The sequence below is a fragment of the Artemia sp. Qi Xiang Cuo genome, chromosome 21 (genome assembly GCF_049724085.1).
Source record: "Artemia sp. Qi Xiang Cuo chromosome 21, ASM4972408v1, whole genome shotgun sequence".
In the NCBI taxonomy this organism is placed as follows: domain Eukaryota; kingdom Metazoa; phylum Arthropoda; class Branchiopoda; order Anostraca; family Artemiidae; genus Artemia; species Artemia sp. Qi Xiang Cuo.
This window is the reverse complement of record NC_142814.1, coordinates 27,903,576-27,921,924: the sequence shown is the minus strand read 5'-3', so window position 1 is coordinate 27,921,924 and position 18,349 is coordinate 27,903,576. Positions and strand designations below refer to the sequence as shown.

The 18,349-nt window shown below is 36.3% G+C and overlaps 1 protein-coding gene across 3 annotated transcripts in view; it reads right to left on the bottom strand.

The window, feature by feature from the left end:
- Positions 1 to 3,193: 3,193 nt before the first annotated feature.
- LOC148939406 (zinc finger protein 830) overlaps positions 3,194 to 18,349 on the bottom strand; it is a 64,616-nt gene continuing 49,460 nt past the window's right edge. For all 3 annotated transcript variants that reach the window (XM_089106650.1, XM_089106652.1, XM_089106651.1), the window contains exons 5-6: positions 17,260 to 17,429; positions 3,194 to 3,410 (exon numbers count right to left, since the gene is read on the bottom strand). In XM_089106650.1, coding sequence (XP_088962776.1) covers positions 3,266 to 3,410; positions 17,260 to 17,429 — 315 coding nt within the window. In that variant the 3' untranslated portion in view covers positions 3,194 to 3,265. The remainder of the gene's footprint in view (positions 3,411 to 17,259; positions 17,430 to 18,349) is intronic.

Below are 18,349 nucleotides of genomic sequence, written 5' to 3'. Positions count from 1 at the left end.
TGGTTGTCTGGGGCCTGTTGGTGGTTCAGGGGCTGTTGGTTGCCTGAGGCCTGTTGGGGTACGGGGGACTCTTGGTGTCCTTGGGACTTGCATTGCTACAAAAGGGATAGGAAGTTGTTGCTCTTTTGCTATTCTTAGTATCTCTGCCCTTTGTTTATATTTGGGACAGTTTCCTTTATCTAGGGACTGGTGTTTGCCCTTACAATTAGTACATATTGGGTCAAATTGACAGTTTGACTCATTATGGTCCTTGCCAAGGCAAATCTTACAAATGTTGGAATCCTCTCTACAGTATTTATCTGAGTGACCAAGCTTTAGACATTTAATACACTGTAATGGCTTTTCTTTGTAAGGCTTGAAAGATTTTTGTTGGCCAAAGAGGAACACTTTGTCAATATTAAATTGTCCTTGAAGCTCAAACAACACAGTTTTAAAGTTTGAGGTATCAGTGGTTTCGCGACCAAGGGTATGAACACTAGAGACCGGAATGCATTCACCTTTTTCATTCATCAATGCTTCCATCAAGTCCGAGTTTAGAAATGATTTAGGGATATTGTAGAGCACTATCTTTGTTTTTATTGGGCTTGGGGACCACAGGTGGGCTGTGACAACAACATTTTCAACACTTTTTAGCTCCATTACCTTTTTCAATGATGTGGGATCGTTCAAAAGGATATCTAGGGATCCTGATCTGTTTATATTCATATTAAAGTTGCAACGAATGGTCTTGAAGAGGGAAACTCGCAACTTTGGTAGATCATGGTTGGTAAACAAGCAATTATCAGATTGGGGAACTAGTTGAATAATTACCGGGGAATCGGCTGGATTTCTTGAAGAGTTGTTCGTGGTATCGGTTAGATGTATTATTGCTGAATCTGGTGGACTTTTTGTTCTCTGTCTTCTACGCTTAGCCGAGTTTACTATCTTAAAGCTTTCTTCATCTTTTTCAGTATCAGTTGTTGAGGGGGATGGACATTGGGTGGTATCCATGTTTAGGGTATGAATACTCTTCAGAGAGGTCGCTGGTACATTCGCAGCTTTAGGGGGGTTCTAGCAAGGGCTTTTGAAGATGGTTGAAATGGTGACTTACTCATATCCCTATCAGGAGGTTGTTTTGGAGGCTCCTTTTTTCCAAACATTTGAGCTATTCAAACTCACAAATTCGAACACTAATTAGAAATTGTTTCACAATAAATTCAAAATAATCAACAGTAACGAGAAAAGTACCAGTAATCTGGTTTAGTGTTTACTAATCAGTTGCCAAAAATTTAAATATTCACTATTTTAACAAAGTTAAATAGATTAATGGGTCACCTTAAGTCAAAGTATCCACAAGTCTTATCCAAGAGAGGAATTGTTCACGTTTTGTTCACAGGTTAGGTTGCAAAATTGCTGGTATCCAGATTCTAAATAATTCACAAGAGAAGTCTTATCAAAAACATGAATTAATCACGTTTTTGTACACAGGTTAGGTTGCGAAATTACAGGAATCACAGGAGAAGTGTCTCCTCTGAACTCTCAATCAAGACCACACACAACACAAATATCATATCTTTCTAGATCAGTAAGGCTCTGGATACATTCTCGAATTTCATTCATCTAGCTCAACTACTTTAAAAGGTATCAAAAAGCCCCAAAACTAGAATTTTACTCCCACTAGTGAGGCAAGTTATATAGGTTTAGAATATATACTTTTAGCTATATAATTACGTGCAAAATGTGGTGAATGCTGATATCTACCAATTCTTAGTATTAAAACGTGCACGGTTGTTACATATTTACCCAGTTCTTTTACAAACTAATTTAAAAAAGTTTCACTATTGAAAGTAAGGAGCAACATCAAAACATAAAACGAACAAAAATAGTACAGCCAAGATTAAACGAGGCTAATCAATATATAATTTTAAGTTGATTGTCAGTTATGAGTTAATAATATAATGAGGGGATGTAAATAGAAGTTTCAGTTTTTTCTTAACACACGACAAAATTCCTAATTCAACACCCATTTTTTACCTGTCGGAAAGGTCGAAAGTTAGACTATAAACATATTTTCGTCGTATTTCTTAAAGTGATATGGAGCTGCCGCAAACCAGCTGGGACTTCTTAGCTCCTTACAACCCAGTCTTTTCCCTGATGTTTTGATTTTCAGTCCGATGATATTTTCAGTCCGTTGACGCAGCATTTTTTGCTGGTTTGTCACTTCTTAGACTTGGTGATTAGAGGGCAATAAGCAAATGTTATGGTAAGGCCGGTCCCCCTAAGGAAATATATTTTATCTTCAGACCCTAACGGTCGGCTGACCGCTCTTCAAGCTGAGTCTCTCCTGTTTCTGTTTCTCCTCATATTGAGCACGTCGACTTTCACAAAATTGCACGAAGTAAAGATTGTAATGATCAAAGAATAGTGTCCATTTGAAATCAGTAAATCACTTCCGGTATTTACTCCTGGGTTGTAATTCAAAATTTTATAGGCGTTTATTCAAAGTGCAGAATGTCAAAAGTAATTGCCTTTCACGTGTCAAAGTTGATTTAATACCTAAGCACAAAAAGAACAGAACACATATACAACGATAAACAATCTTTTTTGACCGAATGATTGTTTCTATAAGACGGTGAAATTTCACTTCCCTTTTCTTGGTCCGTCTCTCAGTCAAAGCGGGTAACATCACAGGAACTTCCAAAGCGGCCAGACTAATCAAATAATAATTCCTTTGGACTGATTTTTAGCGTTTTTCTAACAGGTATGCTAGAACATTTTTAGGGATTTCCTTTTCCTAAGCTTTAAAAAGAAAATTTTGCTTCGCATAATCGATAAAAAAACCCACCAAACTTTCTGATAATGTAAGTTCCCATTAAACGGAACATCTCTATATCCGGAACAAAACGAAAGAAATGAAATGGTTTTTCTAATATTTCTAGGAAATTAGGAGCTAACTTCTAGTTTTCTGTCGTTTATTCGGATTTATTATCCAAGGGTCAAAAGTTACGGCAAGACCACGAAATTAATTCTAAGTAGTTTGGCCATACAAAATAAAAAAGTTTATAGTGGACGAGATACGGTAGTCCTTTAAGGCACCGAATCCCCTTAACACTTTGTATGTCGAGGGGCGTAGTCGGTAATATCAAAGAAAAAGATTTACTTCTTCAAACAGCAAGGCGTTATTACTCGAAAGTTTGAAGCGAAAATGGTTGATATAAAAATTAAGACAACACTTTATACAAATAAATCACTTTATACACATAAAATACAAAAGATATAGACTACATCATCGCCTTGACTTTGGCCCTTTTGATCTCCAGTCCAAAAGTGAGTCAAGCTCTTCCATTTCATCATCGGATGATGTACTTTCAGTTTGCATAGGTTCAGCTCCAGGTGCCAACTCCTCCTTCTTTATTTCAAATTCAAGTACCCTGAAAATAAATTAATCGATCAATTAAAAATGGATAGCATAAAATCCATCTTCTGGTCGTCAAACTTCTAATATGTTACTCGTCAGACGGCAAAACCCATTTTTAATTCAACAGAACGTCAGTTCTATCGATTGCCTTCTTTTATATTGTAGAAAGGGAAGAGGGGGGATGGGAGACAGTGTTGATGGATATAATGACGGAGAGTTGACCAATTTGCAAGTATTGAAGCAAGAGTCTTATGAGGAAAATGTTGGTAGACCATTTTTGATTAATTATGTTGAGTTAACAAGGTTGTCTGTACAACAAGTATAACTAGACAAAAAAAGAATTTTTAATATGTTCTATTCTTGATCCAAACTATAACACTTACGCTGTGCCACATATAAAAAGAATACCTTAACAGCCCTTTTTTTGACAAATTTGACTGTTACCCTGGCTGACCTAATTCAGGAATGTTAACACCACAAGATTCTAGGAGTGAATCCAACTTAAAATAACAGCAGGATCCAGTTCCACCGCAAAAGTTTCAGCCCCATATTGCAATTGATCCGGCTTATTGTGGGGTGATAAGGACGGTCACGACATATTTTTTTAGCCGGAAAACATCTGAAACCTTCCGTGCTACACTCTGTTTTATCCGCAGTTTTACAGGAGGTGCCCTTTAGAATGGTCTAAGAGAGGAAATCCCCCTTATTTCTTGTTTACAAATGTCTACATGAAGACACGTAATTTTTCCAAATGGTTCGTCAATACTTTAAACATTCAAAACATTTCACCTTATTCATCTAGATTTTCTCAAGTTCTCCGACATTTTCTCATGACACAAATAATCTCCGGTATTTCTTAAGCTTTATAAAGGATCGAAGGAGAACTGACATTTCAGACTTTTTACCTTTAAAATTGAACTAATAAGAGGCAAAGTTTGGTGGCATGCCAACGCGAACCAAGGACCAACAATCGAATTACGAGCAACAGATTCAGAGGTTATGTATTCCTTGACAAGTACTTGTATTTCTAGGAACACGTATCATGAATTGGATGGATGAGGCGGAACCAAAATTTGATTTTGAATTATGGAAGAAAGAAATGTCAAACACCAAAGTCTAAAAATAAAAAAATGTAAATAATTATGAGCATTGAAACTACTCTACGAAAAAGAGACAAGTAAAATCCCTGTGTTCACAGAAAAAAGTCAATAAAACAAATGATTCATGGAGAAATTAAGGTTTTAATTCGAAACGGAGTTTTTAAGCATATTAACAGCTACGTTTTTTTTTAATTTTGTTTTCAGCACCTGAAAGCAAAATTGAGCAAAACTCTATCAGCATAGGCGCGAGCCCCTTAAAACTTTCGAATTGAAAGATTTTCTCCAGCGGAGAGTTTCGAAAAGTACAAAGTGAACTGTTTGCCCAAATATCTTAACTCGAATATTTTTAGTCTGAATTTATTTTTTTTATCCAAATCTTATGCGTCATTTCAACTTTGCTTCATAAGATATCCCATATTTCTCTCTTTTTAGCTTTTAAAGGAGAGATACCTACATTCCTTTTGTTTTAAACTTACTTTTGCCACACTTCCTTTTCGTAATGGGCAATGATCCATGAGCCTGGGCGCGTTCCCGCTCTCTTCGAACACCAAAAAACCTCTTTTCAATTCTCACGTGAAAATCAAGAAATGCTCATTTTATCACGTATAGGCTGAAACGCTTTAGAACCAACCTGAGAGGTATTGGTAGCAGAGATAGAAAGGAAGAAATGACAGAGTTGAACAAAAGTAAATATCGTGGCAAGAATAGAACTATGCATAAATTATTCTAAATAAATCCTTTCTAAACACATCATTTAAACAATAAGTAATTTCATATTCACTAAAGATGTTACTTTTCTTTTCACTAGAGATGTTAACTTTAGGATGTCGTTAAATGTAAAACGAAGTTAACTGAGCGCTGGGTACTTCTTCTAGCGAAAACTGATCTTTTTTGAGTCGGCAACTCTCATTCTTTCCCAGAAGTCTTGGAAACAACTTTTAGATTCTCCTTTCAATATATCTAGCTTGTTCAAATGTCGCAAGAATAAGAGATTTGACCGAATTCAAATCAACCAAGTGGCTCTCATCTTTTCAAGGCTTATGAAGCTCTATCTCCCGAGTCAGTTTTAAACCTCTGAAGCGGTCAAGAGTCACACACGATTTACTCGGAGGTAAAAGGAAGGTATCCGATACGTACTACTTCTTCATTGTTCCAAAACTATCTCTGTGTCCCAGAGCCATCTATGTATGTCTGCTTGCAAAAGAAAACCAGTTCAAATCAAACAACGAACGAAAAACAACTTAAACAACAGTTGCCTCGACGGTGCTCAATTTTAAGCTCTCCTGTTTTATGATAAACAATTGAAAACAAGTTCAAGAGAAAAAATAAGACGAACAAGGCAACAACAGTTGCCTCGACAGTGCTCAGCTTTAAGCTCTCCTGTTTTAAGATATGCAATTGAAACAAATTTAAGAGAAGGAACAATACTCAGATCAATGCCAAACCATCTACCTTAAAACTTAATCCAAATTTGGCAAGGTCCCCTCAGAACTTTTATCAAATTTACGAGTATTAGTTTCGATCTTTTTTCGCATCACTGGTGTTAAACAGATTATAAACCACCCTTCTAGATTTCAAATACATATCCAATAAAAATAACCTTTACTACAAGAGACCCTAAGAATCCATTTTACCACCCCAAAAAGGTTAGAAGCATAACAGTTTGTCGTTCCCAAAAATTTAATATCTTTTTACTATTTACTGTATGCTTCTCCTTAGCCTTTAAAGAAAAGACTGCTTTCTAGAACTTACAATAAGTACAACAAAAGGAGAGAAAATTCAAAAAGAATTGCTTCTACTTTTCTCCGGACTATTAGTGACACTTTGTGGTCCTACTGGCACTCCCCATCTTTTCCTTTATAGTGCATGTCTATTAGTGATTCAGATTTTTACCCCTTTATGTTATTCTGATCACAGTCATCTTCTAAAATTTAAATAGACGATAGAAAGAGAAAAATCCAAAAAGATTACTTTTCTTTCTCCGGGAATGTTTCCAGTGGTTCCCATCACGTTGCTTCCCCTTCTTTTGAAATTAGTAGCCTACATTCGACTTAACGAAAAAAGGGGTTGACCGCAAACACATTGCCACAGAAATTCTTTTTACAATGATTAGCAGAAAGAGAAAATTTAGAAGAATACACTAGACTTGAATGTCTCCAGCTTAAGAAAAAAGCCACATTTATGCAGTTTCTAGAAAAATTACATCTTTAGGACATAAAATAAAATTACCAAATTCCATTGACTGGGATGATTGCGTAATATGTACCATGAATACTAGATTTCAAATATATATTTTTGGTTCGATCCAAAAGTAATAAACGGATATTTCGCACTAGAGACAACAAGCACCAAAAGAGTTACAGAAAATAAAGCACATTGGAATTTAACATAGAAAAACTACAGTTCTTAAAGGAATCGCAGTTTTTAAATAATATATATTGGGCGTTAATTGCACAAACTAAAGTTCATTATGTTCAAAAACAGGTTCAATTTTATTAAACAATTCATCCATGCGGCAGTTACAGGCCTCGGTGTACGATAATTCATGATTAATTTCTACATGTTTCAGTATCTAACATTTCAATCGACATAGGCACCGTGTCATTTTTGGAACTATAGCTGGAACATAAGTCTTCAGGTAGGCTTCTTACCAGAGGAAGCGAAGAAAAACATTTCTAACCTCGATCCTTAGTTATATTACTACTAGTGAAACTCGTAAAAAGTCATCGCAGTACAATCCCAAATGAAAGAATGCAGCGTTAAGCCGTGTCAGTTCCATTGCTACATTTACCTCACGGGCCAACTAGTGTTTGATCTGTGAAGTACATATGATTTACAAAAGGTTGTTACTTGAATTAATGGGATTATCTTTTGTTATCTGTTTGATAGTTTGAATTCCCTTGGGAATTAGGAGGATTTTCGTTGCAATTACATTATATTCAGATTGTTACTGCAATCAAAACACTGTCATAAACTTACTTCTCGGCGATTCCCAAATGTGAAAAATGCCTGAATTTATTTTAGAAACACCCGAGCAGAAGAGAGCGGGAGCAAGTAAGATGAGCCACATTGGTATCGCCCGACTGCTAGGTTCAGACTGCATGGAAAATGTAGCTGAAGTGCCCACACATCCCACAAGGCAAGAAAAGTTAGCTGAGTAAGAAAAGTTAAACTTATTTTATTCGAAGCTCGGCCCGTATCGATATCTTACGCGAGGAAGAACAACACCTATTGTCTTTTGGTCACTTGAACATCCCCCTCATCATGCCCTGAAAGTTTCAGCTTAAAACTTTATGGTGTTCCTAAGGACATAGTGTTTTGATTTAGTTCAACTTCCCCTTCATTATTCCAGTTCCATTCTCCAGCTTTTTTATTTGATTTTCTATTCGTTTTCAATTAAAATTTTCGAAAAGCGTAGTTATCAAGTGTACTAGATATATCCAAACTGGGTGTATTTCCTTTACTTAATAAAATAGGATCCTCTTAAAGATGAGGCAGACTGTCATCCCCGCAATCTTCTACTCTTTGCACTGAAGCTCAACTTATTACCACAACCTTTGATACTTAAAATCGAACATTTGCATTTAAAAATTACTGTTTGCACAATATGATAGCGCTGTAGCCCCTCCTTTTACCCAATGCCTATATTAAAAGTTTATTCTGAACATATTTTCCAAATGAACAAAGGCCGGTGATTAAACCTTATTTTGCACTGGGATAGTCTATCATGACAACGCCCATTTTGCCCCCCCCCCCAAAAAAGAATTTTTACCTCGAACGACATTTTGTGAATCTCCAGTCCCCCTATTCACCTGACCTCATTCCCTGCGACTTTTCCTTTGTACAAAACTGAAAAATGTCCTCAAAGGACGTCATTTCGGGATAGCAAACATCCAAGAGAACGTTCCGAAAACGCTAAAAACCATATTGGTTGAAGAATTCCAACACTGCTTACAACAGTGGTAAGACCATCTCCATCGATGTGTAGCTGTCCAAGGAACCCTTGTCGGAATCAGGATAAGTTTTGGAATCACTAGGTAAAATAAAATTTAGTGGCTCAGATTTAATTTTTTTTTCACTCTCTTACAATTATCCTTTAGTAAGATTCAGAATTAGCAAAAATTGGTCCGATTAAGAATCAGCACGAAAGAGTCGGGTAGTGTCTGTTTTCAACGTTTACAGTTTCTACATCATTTCCTCAGTTTTTGCACCTTTCCAATTTTAAACTATTATTCGCCTATCATTTTTTTTTCATTTATTTATCCCGTACATTTACAATTATTTCCATCTTTCAATGAATTAAGCTGATTATAAACTTAGAAGTAGCATATTATAATAGGAATTCGTCAAGTGGTACGATTTTGGGGGTCAATAAGTGGAAATGGTGGAATTTAACTGGTTTTAGGTGGTAGAGGATCTGACATGTTTATATTGCTATTTAGGCCTTTAAATTCATACTTTGTGTGTGTTTAATTTATATCCCAACCCCAAGGATTATTATTTGTACATGAAGCTATATTTTAGTGACCAATTATAAGTCATTTGTATTTATTTTACATATATTGAGAACGCAGAGGTTTCATATTGCTGTCATGAAATGCTTGGCTTTATTATTTTACTACAAAAGGTAACATTGACATAAAACGAAAGTTCCACATTTGGGCTTTTGAAGTCCACTTTAAAATCCACAGTTTTCTATTCTACAGTTTTCTTTCACTCCGCAGTTCTCTGAGGAGCCATAACAATGGCGAAAATAGTATTTTATCCTTCTTTTCCATTTCACTAAAAAACACCAGTGGGCCAAGATTTGTCACCTTAAATTTTGTGTAAATAAACCTTTAAACATCAAATAAACATTAATAGTCAGTTGACTATTTATTACTTTGATATTTCCTAGTTCAAAATGGGTTTTATTTTCCAGCAAGATCACTAAATCAATTTTAGTCATTAGAAGCTTTTGGGGAAGGAGTTTCTATGATAAAGCAAAAGAAAGTACTTTTGAAGTCAAAACAATAATAAAGCAGTTGGACTGGAAACAACTCTAAAAGTTTGGTCAATAAAATTTTTCTCAATGAACTGAAGCAAGAATACAGTTATTATAGTGCTTCGTTCACAGGGGGACGTAAACTAGACATTACCCAATAGAGTTCTTCTGAAAAAATTAAGCAAGAATTTTGATGTTATTGCAAGTAGTTTACGAAAGGAATCTTGCACGGGTACTACCAAACTGACTTTCGACTTCTGCAATGATCGCGCCAAGACTGACTAAGTAACATGACTTGAACCCCTTTGCATCCCCCGTTCTGACCCTTCGTGAATAACCATTTTATTTTCTCCTCTATTTTGAAAGTTACCAGGAAAATTGTATTGGTAAAATTAACTATAAACATGTCTCTTGACTGAACTTTTTGTTTCATTTTGCCCTTGAACTTATATTTAAATAAATCTCTATGACAAAGAAAATTTCAGGCCTTTAGTTCCCTTGGGAACACAAGATGATCTATGTTCATTTGCCTTAATCAAGGAGACGTTAGGCATCTTTAAAAATAAAAAAAAATATTTTAACAAAACAAATAGTTTGTTGATTCGGCTGTAGCATTCAGGATCTGCGCACCTCTTATCGTCACAGATGTTAAGAAGAGTATTTGTATAATGATGACTTTTTAAGGTAACGACATCGTAATAAGACTTCAAACATCAAATCAACGTTTCGACGAAAAGAAAAATTTATCGAAAAAAAAGGCGTTTTTACTTTCATAACATCTTACGAACGTTTGATCCTTGATCCTTTGAAAACCACAGGGCGTCCGTGGATCTTCACAAAATTCTGTGTCTTACGGACTTTAGAATCAATATTTCGCGTAGCAACTCTTATTTTGTATCACTGGTCACAAGTAAAGCTTTTAATGTGTAGCTCATATATGCTTTGTCATTCTAGCTATTAACGTCACTTGAGATAAGAGTCACATGTATGGAAATTTAGAGATCTTCGGGATGAAGAGCTTCTATTAAAAAATATGTTGCCATAAACAGTTCAAAAATATTGTCGTTTAATTGTTTTTATATTAACTTTCAAAGACTTATTCCTCCATTGATTATCTGAACAAAGATATTCTGGTGGGTTATAATTATTTACTTGATTCTTACTCCCTTTTAGATAAGTTTCAGCAATGCCATGAAAAAAATTTCAACTGGATCTCAAGCTGGACGGTAATAAAATAGTGATTAGGAGTTAATTCAATATGTAATTTCTTTGCATATCCACTTTTTATAAGCGCACAATGACTGCGGCAGCAAAAACTGTCCATTTTTGGGCCACCTCGGAAACTAATTGGGCTTACTTGAGCTAAGCGACTGGTTAGATCTTTTCTGGAGAAGCCTGTCAAGAAGATTCCTTGGTATGACCACATAATCGAAGGGTCACATAGACATCGTGCCTGATCGTTATTATATGCTCACCAGACAAAGCTAAGCGACTGGGAAAAAAAACACCTTCAGCAGTATTTCAAAGGGTGATCAACCAACGAGCACAAGCACCGCTCTAGGGTGCTCACATATCTCAGTGCCAGACTTAGTCAAAGCGAGGTACTTCGGGACACCGATTTCACGACGGATTAAGAGACATATTTGTTATCAATACAACGCCAAATAAACTGATTTTGAGAACAAAGGCACATTGGGTAGAGTCGGAATTAGCCTTCCATTTTTCAAAGTTCTTACTCTGATAAAGAGTTACTATGGAACTGTCTAAATTTAAAAAATATCGTTAACTGATACTATTTTTTGCTGTTCTCCTACGCGGCACAGTTCGGTAGCATGAGTGGCGGATCAGTGAGATATTGGTCATCTCCACTGTCAGATGAAGTGGATGCAGTTCATACTTGTCGATTTTGCACTTGCATTCATCTTATTTTGTTCATCAACGGAATGTCAGTTTTCTTCATCCTTCTCAAAATTCCCGATAGTGTCGAATCTTAAAAGTATGTTTCTTTTGATTGTTCAAATTATCGATGTAAGAGCTTAAAACATATTATTTCGAACTAGTTCTTTAGTTAACTGTAGAGAATTTGGTTCCGCACTGCCCAACAAATACTTTGATTTTGTGAGGATGCAGCTTCAAATCTTACTGTGAGGAGTTCATCAACTTTTTTTCTTTACTTTCTTTGGAACTTTGAGGTTGATCTTACAATGTCTATATGATTAAGTAAAAATAATAGATACCTCCAGTTTGTACCGTAAGATGAAAAAGTCCTTTTTATACCTATTTTATTGCGCAGAATTCTCTATTTTAGTTCATAACATTAAATAAAATAATAAATAAGAGAATAGATCAAGTTGAAAATTCAGCACACGTCACCTTTGTTAACAGAACGTTGCTGTACCTTATGTTTCAATAGAGGAAATTAAGATTTACCCGGGTACCTCTCAAAGTATTTAGGTTTAGTATATGGTTCGGACTTTAGAAGCGCACGAGTACTCATTACAGATAAAGTTGCATGTAATCTGCGTAAAGCGTATGTGAACCTTATGGCGCTAAAATACAGTTATAATAGGCGTGTACTGGCTAAACTGTATACAGCAGTTGCTTAGCCACATGTGCTCTACATATCTCCCCTATGGTCCTGGCTGAGAGAGACAGATACACCGAAATTTAGATTGTTTTTTTTTTTGCCAATTAATCAAAAAAACTTTTTGCGCAAAATAAGTTTAAAAAAAAAAGTAAAGAACTCCATTAAACCAAAAATGAACAAAAATATAATCAAATAACATACCAAGCATACAACTAACACAAATCAGTATCGATAAATAAATGAAACCAAAAACAAACAGAAATTAAAACAAGTGAAACTCAAAACGAGCAGAAATTAATCTGAGTAGGGTTCTAAACAATATGCTTTCTAAAAGCCAGAATATAATTTGTACTTTACTGAAAAAAATTCAAATGAATTTACTGAATAAATGTGCATTGTAAGTTTAATATACATATGCTGATGTTAATTCTTTAAAATATTAATTAATTTTTGATTTTTTAAAGTTATAAAAGTGAAAATATTTAGTAGATTTTTTCAGTAAAATACAATTTTTATTCTGGCTTTTATAAAGTATAGGATTTAGAACCCTACTTATATTAATTTCGACTTGTTTTAAGTTTGACTTACTTTAATTTCTGTTTGTTTTGTATTTCATTTGTTTATCGATAATGATTTGTGGTAGTTGTATGCTTGGTAGATAATTTGATTCTATTTTTGTTAATTTTTGGTTCAATGGAGTTCTTTACTTTTTTTTTAATTTCATTTTGTGCAAATAGGTTTTTTTAATTAATTTCAGTTCGTTTTATATTGACATAATCTTTTCAGGGAGAAAGACTGAGCCTCTTCTAAAGTTAAACAACGCTCCCTTCCATAAGAGCCTTTAATACCCCCTGGGCAGAACTTAAAACACTTGCCCCTAATTTCTGGGGTTTGTTTCGACCACAAAGCCTTGTTATATGATATTTAGACTATTTTGAATAGAACGGCTATCTCAAAATTTCCATCAGACACATTTCGGGAAAATATGACGTGTGTGTAGGGGGGGGAGGGTAGGTGCCCTCTGCTTGACTCTTAAAAAGAGCACTAGAGTGTGTGATTACCAATCTAATGAGCCCCCTTTAAAGTTTATATGACCAAAATTTCTGTAAAAACCCTTTATTTCCCCGGGATACAACTCAAAACCATTACCCTTATGGCTGGAAAGAGTTTTACCTTCAAGTACATAATTTCCAGACCTTTCTGATAGGCTTAACAAAATGGCTATATCAAAATTTTGATTGGAAGTGTTTGGGGAAATGTTAGGCGTGGAGGGAGACATTTGCCCTCTGATCACTTTCGATTAATAAAAAAGGCACTTCTCCTTTCGATTTCCAATCGAATGAGCCCTTTTTGAAGCTTCTAAGACAAAACTCTATAAGAACGTCATATGTCCCAAGGGCATAACTTACGACCCTTGTCCTGAGGGCTATGGGGGGAGGCTTGTCATCCTCAAAGACATAATTTCCAGACCTTTCAACTACGTTGAACAACATGGCCATACCGAAATTTTGATCGGGAATTTTGGGGGAAAGGATGGGCGTGGGGAGGGGGGAAATTCTCCCTCTGATTAATTTCGACTATTAAAAAGGGCAATAGCCCTCTCAATTTCCAATCGAAAGAGCCCTTTTTGAATTACAACAACACTTTCTATATACAATTATGTGCCCCCAGGGCATAAATTACAATCTTAGCCCTAAGGGCTATGGGGGGTTGTCTTACTCAAAAACATAATTTACGCACCCTTCAACTAAGTTAAAAAAAATTGCTACATCAAAATGTTGATCGGAAGTGTTTGGGGAAATGATGGACATGGGGGGGGGGAGGCATTCACCCTCCGATTGCTTTTGACTATTAATAAGAGCACTAGCTCTCTCAATTCCCAATTGAATGAGTTCTTTTTGAAGTTTCTATGACAACGCTAGCAAAGACCTAATTTCCAGAGCTTTCACATATGTTGAACAAAATGTCTATCTCAAAATTTTGATTGGATGTGTTTGGAGAAATGGTGGGCATGAAAGGAGGGTTAGTTGCCCTCTAATAACTTTCGACTATTAAATACGGCACTAGTGCTTTCAATTTCCAGTCAAATGAACCCTTTTTGAAATTTCTATGACCACGTCTTCTATAAAACCTTATATGCCCCCAGGCCATAACTTACAACCCTTGCGCTGAGGGCTGTGGGGGGAGTATCATCCTCAAAGACATAATTTCCGGGCTTTTCAACTATGTAGAACCAGATGGTTATCTCAAAATTTTTATTGGATGTTTTTGAAGAAATGGTAAGCGTGGGAGGGGTGTTAGTTTTCCTCAAATCACTTTTGACTATTAAAAAGGGCACTAGCCCATCGAAGTTTCTATGACAACAGTCCCTATAAAAACCTTATCTGCCCCCAGGGCATAACTTACAACCCTTGCCCTGAGGGATGTGGTGGCGGGGTAGGGAGGGGGGGGGGTTTATATCATCCTCAAAGACCTAATATCCAGAACTTTCAACTTCATTGAAAAAATGGATATCTCAAAATTTTGATTGGATGTGTGGCCAAATGGTGGGCGTGAGAGGGGGGGGGGCTAGTTGCCCTCCAATCAGTTTCGACTACCCCATTAAAAAGGGCACTAGCCCTTTCAATTTTCAAATGAATGAGCCTTTTTTAAAGTTTCTATTACAACATTTTCTATAAAAAACCTTATAGGCCCCCAGGGAATAACTTAAAACCACTGCCTTAAAGGTTGTGGGGGGGGTGTCATCCTGAAGGACCTAATTTCATGAATTTTCCACTACGTTGAACAAAATGGCTATCTCAAAATTTTGATTGGATGTGTTTGGAAAAATGGTGGGCGTGAGAGGAGTGTTAGTTGCCGTCCAATCACTTTCGAATATTAAAAAGGGCACTAGCCATTTCAATTTATAACCGAACTAGCTCTTTTTGAAGTCTCTACGAAAACGCGTTCTATAAGAACCTTATAAGCCCTCAGGGCATAACTTACAACTCTTGCCCTGAGGGCTGTGGAGGTTATCATCCTAAAAGACCTAATTTCCAGAACTTTTAACTACGCTGAAGAAAATGAATATCTCAAAATTTTGATTGCATGTGTTTTAGGAAATGGTGGCCGTGAGAGGGGGGTTTCTTGCCCTCCATTTGCTTTCAACTATTAAAAAGGCCACTAGCCCTTTAAACTTCCAATTGAATGAGCCCTTTTGAAGTTTTACGACAACATTTTCTATAAAAAAACTTATATGCCCCCAAGGCATAATTTACAACCCTTGCCCAGAGGGCTGTAGGGGGAGTTTCATCCTCAAAGACATAATTTCCAGAATTTTCAACTACGTTGAACAAAATACCTATCTCAAAATTTTGATTGGATGTGTTTGGGGAAATGGTGGGTGTGAGAGGGGGGTTAGTTGCTCTGCAATCACTTTCGACTATTAACAAGGGCACTCGCCCTTTCAATTTCCAATAGAATGAGCCCTTTTTGAAATTTCTACGAAAATGTGAGATGGGGTTAGTTGCCCTCTAATCACTTTCGACTATTAAAAAGGGAAGTAGCCCTTTGAGTTTTCAATCGAATGAGCCTTTTTCAAGTTTCTACGACAAAGATTTCAATAAAAACCTTACATGCCCCCAGGGCAAAACTTACAACCCTTGCCCTGAAGACCGTGGGAGGGGGGGAGTATCCTGCTCATAGGTAAAATTTCCAGAACTTTTAACTGCGATGAACAAAATGGCTATCTCAAAATTTAGATTGGATATGTTTGGGGAAATGGTGGGCATGGAAGGGGTGTTAGTTGCCCTCCAATCACTTTCGACTATTCAAAAGGGCACTAGCCATTTCAATTTCCAATTGAAAGAGCCCTTTTTGAAGTTTCTACGACAAAGCTTTCTATGAAAACCTTATATGCCTCCAGGGCATAACTTACAGCCCTTGCCCTGAGGCAAAGACCTAATTTCCAGAACTTCCAACTCAGTTGAACAAAAATGGCTATCTCAAAATTTCGATTGGATGTGTTTGTGGAAAAGGTAGGTGTGAGAGGGGGGAGGGTGGGGGGGTTAGTAGCCCTCCAATCACTTTCGACTATTGAAAAGGGCACTAGCCCTTTGAATTCCAATCAACAATCGACTGAGCCTTTTTTGAAGTTTCTACGACAACGCTTTCTATAAAACCTTATATACCCCCAGGGCATAACTTACAACACGTGCCCTGAGGGCTGTGGGGGAGTGTCCTTCTCAAAAACATAATTTTTATCTGGAAATCAACTACGTTGAACAAAATGACTATCTCAAAATTTAGATTGCACGCTCCTCCTCCATCCCAATCTATTCAAAGCCTCCCATTTTACACTCTCCCACGAAGTTGCCATTTCCTTTAAATCTTTCTTATTGACGTCCTCCCACCCCAGACGAGGCTAGACTTTGAGCGGCTAATAAGCAACAGATCATCTGTATATGCAATATAAGACAAATTAGTTAGGGTCGTAAAGCATGACGGAAAAAGATAAGTTAACACAGGATATGAACAAGCACTAAATAGACAAGGTGACAAGCCCCTCCCCCCTTTATAAGTCCGGAACAAATGGGAATATTACCAAAAAAGGTATTTCCTGACCGGAGTCAAACATACTAATTAGCATACCAAAAATGAAGAACAAATATAACAGATGAATTCACTCCAAGCTGGGAAAGAGAATACCACAATTGGCTATGACAAACCGAGTCAAAAGCTATCAAAACATCTAACGCGCATAAATGCACTTCAGATCCAACTTTCTGTGCTTGAAGTAATGAGCCCCCTGAACTTCGCTCGTAAGGTTCTAACAGTGCCTTACTGAAAAATTGCTACAATGTAACAGGTGCTCAACTGACAGCTCCAAGCGTTTCATTGGTTTTTTAAAAAGAGGGAATTTCATGACCTTAACAAAAATATAGGAAATATCTTATTTTCAATAAAGACCCAGCAACGACTCGAACGCTACGAATGGGGCTTGAAAAGGGAGGAAAGGATCCCACCCGTTCATGGTAATGTTGGCTCATTTTAGGTTTTAATGTTGCTCTTTACTTGTGATTAGACAAACTGGTTTAATTTTGTATTTATTTAGTGGGTGAAATAGATGTATTGGTAAAATTCTCATTAAAGCGAAAAATGAGTTTCCTGAAAATTTCCTTTTACGCTTGATATAGTAGAACAAAAAGCATACCTATTCCACCTATGTAGTTGTTCGTCTATTTCCTCTAATTGACGGTCGGCCATTGCCACTTCCGTGTCCTCTTCTACAATAGTTTCTGATACTGTTGCCAATTCCTTCATTTCTTTTTGAAACCGTTCCCATTCTTCAACCTTTGGATCTTTATATTCAATATTTCTAGCCTAGAAAAAGAAGCTTGAAATACTAGAGAAACATAACTAGAGATAATGAGAACATTATGTAACGAGTGATACTTCGAGAAGACTCAACTATTCTAGCAGTCCAAACTCCTCAATCAATAAAGCACATAACTCCCGATTAAAGACATAGACAACCTGTCTTTTCAGACTGAGCCCCCAAAAGAAAACTAAAGTCCAGTCAAGATCTCAACCATAGCCCATTGTGGATCATTTCTCGTAGTTAAGCTCAAACATCGCCTTTTTTTTATTTTTTATTGAGGCCCCCTGAATTAATCATCATCAACCCTTCAATCAATCATCTTCTTTGTTTGACCACCTATAGTCGGAGTGATGTATACCACTATCTGTATATTCCGCTTCTAATGGATCTCTTTCCGGCAGGTAGCTTGTTAGTGTTTCAATAGATCTTGAAAACACAGCCATTATATAATGATCTTAATTACTAATCAGTATATTCATCATAAGGATTAATTTCGAAAACGGTACCACTTTAAATAGACCTTTCCTCCAATCAATCATTAAAATTTATTGTACACGAAATACAAGCAAAAGCACTAGCAGAGTCCTGTGCAAGACTCCGTGACCAGGAAATATAAAGACAACACTCCAATCACGTAAAACAACGCTTGAAAAAAAAACCTTACTGACCTTACCCAATGATGGAAAATCACGATGGACCAGAAGAAAAGTGAATACACATGAAAAGATTCACAATGATCTTAAGATCGAGTAACAGTTTAATTGTCAAATGATTTATTTCCTATATAAAAATTTCTAGTTTTATCATAAATCATCGAGAGCTATTTTGGAAAAGAACAGAAAGTTAAAATTAACATAATTTTTAATTAAGAAACAAAATACTGGATTAAAGAGTGATACAGGATAATCACGATCGATCCAGT